The 6,457-nt window shown below is 32.1% G+C and overlaps 1 protein-coding gene and 1 pseudogene across 1 annotated transcript in view; both read left to right on the top strand.

The window, feature by feature from the left end:
* HFM1 (HFM1, ATP dependent DNA helicase homolog) overlaps window positions 1-5,157 on the top strand; it is an 81,262-nt gene extending 76,105 nt beyond the window's left edge. The window contains exons 36-38 of the mRNA XM_011355634.2: window positions 3,984-4,096; window positions 4,187-4,338; window positions 5,088-5,157. Of these exons, the coding sequence (XP_011353936.1) occupies window positions 3,984-4,096; window positions 4,187-4,338; window positions 5,088-5,157 (335 nt within the window). The remainder of the gene's footprint in view (window positions 1-3,983; window positions 4,097-4,186; window positions 4,339-5,087) is intronic.
* Window positions 2,798-2,916, top strand: LOC111736921 (annotated as a pseudogene).
* Window positions 5,158-6,457: the final 1,300 nt, after the last annotated feature.

Below are 6,457 nucleotides of genomic sequence, written 5' to 3'. Positions count from 1 at the left end.
AGAAGTATTGACTTTTCAGGTATAAGTAATAAATAGGAAAGGAATAGTTTCTCCAGTGTTGGATAATGGGATTTAATTCTTTGAGTTACTGGCAAATTTATTCTATTTCACTTAAACAGAGAAGTGAAAATCTTCGTAGGTGTATGACAAGACAATGAGATGGAGACACTGTCTCCCATGATGGCTGCCAGAAGGAAATCGTGCCCTCAGAATTATAGTTGCCCCTTAATGTACTACCCCAATTCTCTTTTTAATAGCTTTCTAAGAGAAGCAATTAGAAGTTGAAATATTGTTTCAGGGCTTTAAGAATTACCTAAAGAGTTAATACTACTTTCAGAAGGAGTAGGATTTGACCACCTTCACAAAATAGGCCAGGAAAATCTATGACATGAGGGAGTTAGTAGGCACAATTTCCTGTATTGCCAGATAAAACTACTGGTGTACACCTTAAAATTAAAAGTACTGCAAATTGAAAGGCAATTTGTTCTGATCCTTTGAGGTAGCCTAATCCAATGGGAAAATCAGTCATAATAAATGTCATTTTCCCGCATGTATAGAGCACTTTTAATGAACTTAATTACATGTAGACCATTTAAAATATTGAATGAGCAACATACTCATTTAAGCGAATTATAAACAAACAAATAAACAAACAAATAAATAAATAAATGTGATTTGGGGACCTTTTAATATAATGACTAATAAACTAACCTACATGTTTTGTGGTTTTACTCTTTTAGCTTTACTCTCTTATTTCTCTATGTAAATTTAATTTAATTATTGAGAAGAATTATTTATTCCTTTCTTAACCAGGTTATATCTGTTGGAGAGAGCCCTTATAGAACTTGCGAAAAGCTCCATTCAGCTATTTCCTGGCATTTTATTTCAAAATGTTATCTCTTTATATAGGATTTGGAAATACTTTGAGTTCAAGTACGAGGAGAAGTGAGCTATCCCTCCAAGAGTCAAAGAGCAAATTCCAAAGAGAAATGTCAAACAGGCAAGTTTTAGTACTTAGGTTTGGAATATCCATATATAACTTTTTACAACTTTGTATTCTCCTGATACATAATTGAAAATGGGCATCAACTCAAGATGTCAGAGTACCTATAAATGTATTAGCCAAACTAAACCCTCTTAATTCTTAGAGTCGTATGTCTCTAAGTGCATCAGAATCACCTAAAGGGTGATATTTAAAAATGCACATTCTTAGGCCTCACGCTAAACTTGCTGAATCATGGTCTCTGGGGCTGGAGCCCAGGAATCTTCATTTTTCATAAGACTTGAAAACTGAATAGTTCAATAAAGCATTCCAAGTAGAAGGAGCATATGTAAAGGGATAAGGCTTAAAAAGTCATCCATGTTCAAAGAGTCAGTTAAGTATGGTCTGGGTGGCCACAACATTAAGGCTGAGATTGATGAGGACTGATTGTAAAGAGCCTTGAGTGCTATACTTAAACATCTGTACAGAATCTAGTAGGTCAGGGATTATAGACTCAAACTGACTTCAGGACTTGGTGGGCCAAGGCCAACTGTAGAGTGTCCCATCTAAAGAGAGCAACTACTACTCAGCTCCAACAAGTTGTTGCTGTGCAGAAAATGAATTTTAGTGTTGTCAAATACTCTGATTTTCAAAAAAGAAAAAATTAGGGATCTAAAATTTTATGTGATATCTCCTGACTTTTAAATTTTAACAACTAATTCTTAAAAATGTGGTCAAATCTCCAGCATTCCCCCTCCAAAAATAATAATAATAACGTCTGTAGGCCAGATATAGCCTAGAGGCCTCTAGTTTTCGGCCTCCATAGTAGGCAATGAGGAGCGATCCAAGATCATTCATTAATCACCAAATAATGTTTGATCAGGAAAAAAAATCATTCTAACGATTTGTAGAATGAAATGTAGTGATATGATATGATATATAGAATGAATTGTAGAGGGTGGAACTACCAGAGGCATGGTGGCCAATTTAAGAAAGTCTATGATGAGGCCCAAACTAGGGCTGAGATGATAAAAACTGAGAGGTAGAGTTGGAATTTTGAAATATTTCATAGATAACACAGATTAGATTTAGCAGTTAGTTGATAGGATATGGTAATCGAGGAAGAGGGAAGAATAAAATGGCAAGTGGGTAGATGGAGATGTGACCTGAGAATATAAAACACATAAGACATTTGGAAAAGGAAGCAATAATTTTAGAAATGTTCAACTTGAAATATTTTTGCAGAAATGCAAGATATATTTGAATATTGGACTTGTTTAGAAGTCAAGGGAGAGAAATTATAACCACAGCCAAAACTTTCCCAAAGGGAAGAAATTCTGACAACTTTTTATTCAGGGTCCAACTTACTGAAGGATTATTTATTTCTCCTGTGTTAAAAAATATATATATTAAATTTGCGGTATATTTTTGTATATTTGCTATGATTTACTAATTTTACTGATCATCAACATCAAAGAATCATAGATTTCAGAGAATTTTAGAGCTGAAGGGGGCTTAATTTAAGTGTCATTTAATCTCCCTATCACTGGATCCTTGAATCACCATCCAACATCACTGGCAAGAAATCATGCCATCTCTACCAAGAGAACTCCACTGACCAGGAACTTACTCCAAAATGCTCATTCCGTGTTTGGATCTCTCATATCATTCAATAGCTTTTAAAAATATTTGTTGTCATTTCCATTTATTGGTTCTAACTCTGAGTCCTACAGAATAAACTAATTAGAAGCATCAAAGAGGAACAGAAAGAAGCAAAATTGGGTAGGAAGTAGAAAGATCAAAAAAATACATGAACACTATGGCCATGCCACCCTGAATGTGCCTGATCTTGTCTGATCTTGGAAGCTAAGCAGAGTTGGGCCTGGTTAGTACTTGGATGGGAGACCACCTAGGAATACTGGGTGCTGTAGGCATTTAAGAAAAAAAAAAAAGCACATGAACAGTTTTGTGCACCACACCTTTAGAAAACTATAAATAATTTTGGGAGAGTTTAAAAGTGGCCAATAGAAAATAAGTGGGTTTAAAAAGGAATCTTATTGAGAAGCCTCTGAGAAACTGGTGTCAGAAGTCGCCAATGGGAAGAAGGCCTACAGGACCTGAGAATGTGGGGTGGAAAGGAGACATGCTTTTCTTCTTACACTCTTTTACTACTTTAATTCCTTGCTCTTAATCAAACACAAAAAGATCCCATCAATATATATGATTCTTCCCTACCCCTACCCACTATTTATTACTCCTTGCATGGCAGTCAGATTTTAGCCTATTAGTATCAGCTTAAATTGTCACCTCCTGAGAGAAGCATTCACAACCATCTTTTTCAAGTGGGTTTATGCCTCCCCACTGTTATTTCCTATAATATTACTCAGTTAATTTCCTTTGTATTACTTCAGGATCTGTAATTATGTATAGTTATTATTTACTCATTGTCTGCTCCTTCACTAGATTTTAACTCCATAAGAATTTGTTTACCACTTTACACCCAGCTCCTAGTACAATATTGGTATGTGGAAGTGAATAATGCATGTTTTTAATGGATTAATTTAATACAGAAGATTAAAGGTGAATTCTAGTATACAGTTAGCTACACATAGGAAAATAACTAGAGATGTCTACCTGCAGTGATATCAGAATAGAGAAAGGAGATTAAAAATTAAGCAAGTGAAATTTAGAAAATATTTACAGACTGCTAGGTGATAGACAATTAAGCATAAGATCCAATTTCAAAGAAAATTATTGAATGATTATTTCTCTAGGTCCTTAAAAAATAGTATTCTTATTTAATTTGGAATATATCAATTATTTTGTTTAAAAGAAAGGAGATATACCAAGATTTCCATAAATCTAAGAAATAGCATTAATTCTTATGGTGATAAATATGATAAACTTTAATCATATTCCCTAAAGAACCACTATTAATCTAAATTGGAATGGTTTGTTTATATTACCTGCCATATTTTACAATTAATTAATTTTGATTTTTGTTTTCTTTCGTCAAGTGAGAAGCTAGATATTTATCAATCAAATTCTGCTGCGTCCAAGTTCAGTGCATCCTCTATGACAAAATTACCTCAACAAGCTGGACATGCAGATATTGTAAGAAGATGCACTTCTTTGTTTCTGTTTTAAATTCTGCCTGAAAGTTAAATTTTCAATGATTGCTGTTTTTTTAATCTCAAAATATAGGTCCATTTACAACAAAGGAAACAAAGTCTATCACCAGAGATTGAAAAGCTATGCTTTACTCACTCTGAAAAAAAATCAGATTCTTCAAATTTTGTTAAGAAAGTGGATTTCTTTTTTAGAAGCAGTGAATGTAAAACCAAAATTGATTACAGGTAAGAACTCTTTAAAGACATTTCAAGATATACCAATAAAAACTTCTTATGGAAAAATTCAACATTCTTTTCCTTGGTTCATTTTAAAAATCAGAACCTAAACATTTTATTTCCTTAAAGATATTAAAATATTAAACCCCTAGTGAGCTAAACTCCTTACAATAATTTATAACATCAAATGTCCCAATTTTTGAGGACATATATGCTTGATACTATTAATTAAACCATTATTTTTCTTTTACTGATTTGAATGCAGTATGTTGATAACATAAAGGGTAAAGTCACTTAAAAAATCCAAATGAGATCAGCTAATTTTTCAAAAGTTCAAGTTGTATTTCAGCAACCCTGTTCTTTCACAATTCTACAGGGTTCAATGGGAAAAAAAAGTCAGATTAAGTCTAATCAGTGCCCCAACTGTTGGTCATTTTCATGGCTAACTCTGTAGCAGTTTCCCCCTTCTTCTTGAATAAGTTATAGACCCGTTCACATATTGATTAAATGACATTATTTTCCAATACATGTAAAGAAATATCTAAGAGACTTAGTCCCTACTTTTAACAGTTTATGAAGTCTAATTTTCCCTCATAGACTTCCCACAAGGTCATGCATATTAAAGTTCAGTTGATGTATTAACCTCTCAGCAATATTCAAGTTTATCCATTTTATACTTATTATTACATTATTTATTGTGTACTTTAAAATAAATTGTTACAATCATAGTTATTTTTACGTTTGCCTTTATCCGCCAGTAGGTATCATCCTGAAGATGAAGCTGATGAAATGAAGTCTTTTCTGGGAATATTTGATGGTATTTTCTAAAACCAAAAACAAAAACAAAAATATTCTTATATTAATAAGGCAAAGTACAAAGGCAACTAAATACAAAGCATGCTTTTTTTATTTTTAAAAAAGTAGATCATAATTGTTCTACTTTTTTTGTCTTCGATTTGATCAGTTTTGTTAACTTTTTTACAACAAAATATTTGGACTGATGTATTTTCCCATTATACTGTAACTATGAAAAGCACTTTTACAGTGGCTTTGTTTCAGTAAGCTGATAAATTGTATTTAGAAATAATTATTTGGTTATTAATTGGATTTTTTGGATTTTGACAAGAACCAATTTATGATTTTATTTTTATTTTTTTAACAAGAAGAAAGATATTCTATGAAAGCAAAATAATGCTAGTCAGTGAATCTATTATATGGATTATTCACCAATATTGTTTTGTTTTACTAAAGATTTTTAAGAATCCAGTGGCTGTCTGAGTCTGTTGTTATACAACTTCAAACAACAATAAATTAAACATTAATCAATACAAATTATTGCCTTCTTTTAGCTTATTTTTCAATGTAGTGAATTCTTAAAACTTTGTTACATTGACTTTTACTATAGCAGAAGCTATTTCACTTTATTTTCCAATGAAATATATCTCAAATTCATTTACTGATAAATAGTAGACAGGCATATTAAGCAATGTTTACTAGGCATACTAAGCAATGTTTACTATGTAATTTATTTATAGATACACTATGAAGTTGAAGCCCAGTTAAGAAATTTTAGAAATTTTTCTTTAAGCATAAAAGCCTTAGAGACAAGAGAAGAAAAGTTCCAGATGAGATTGTTATTGTTATTATTAGTAAACGTTTATGAGGCATCATATGTACTAAGCCTAGAGGAAAAACCTAAAGCAGAATTAAGAGGCCTTGTCTCTGTGTTGAGGAATAAGGGTAACTAGCTCTTTCATTTCAGTCATCTTTACTATTGGTATGTTTCTGCATCTGAATCAATCATGGTATAATCTTTAAAGATAATTAAATACCATTAAAATGAAAAATTGGTGCACTACGATCTGCTCATCTTACATACATAGATTTTGACACTAAATGAATAGCAATTCAATAAGACTTACTGTGATCTACTAAGTGAAAAGCACTGTGCTTGGTACTGCAAAGGATGCAAATGATGAAAGCACCATTTTTGCTCTCATGGAGTTTACATTCTGAGAGAAATTAAGACATGTAATAAAGCAATAATAAAATATAGAATACATTAGAAAAGTGGTTCTCAATCTTCAGGATGTGCTGGAGTCAAAGGGCTCATTTGAAAACAGTTTGA

This window comes from Pteropus vampyrus, unplaced genomic scaffold (genome assembly GCF_000151845.1).
Source record: "Pteropus vampyrus isolate Shadow unplaced genomic scaffold, Pvam_2.0 Scaffold22, whole genome shotgun sequence".
Lineage (NCBI taxonomy): Eukaryota > Metazoa > Chordata > Mammalia > Chiroptera > Pteropodidae > Pteropus > Pteropus vampyrus.
Note: the sequence above shows the minus strand (reverse complement) of the source record. Positions and strands in the feature narration are given on the sequence as shown.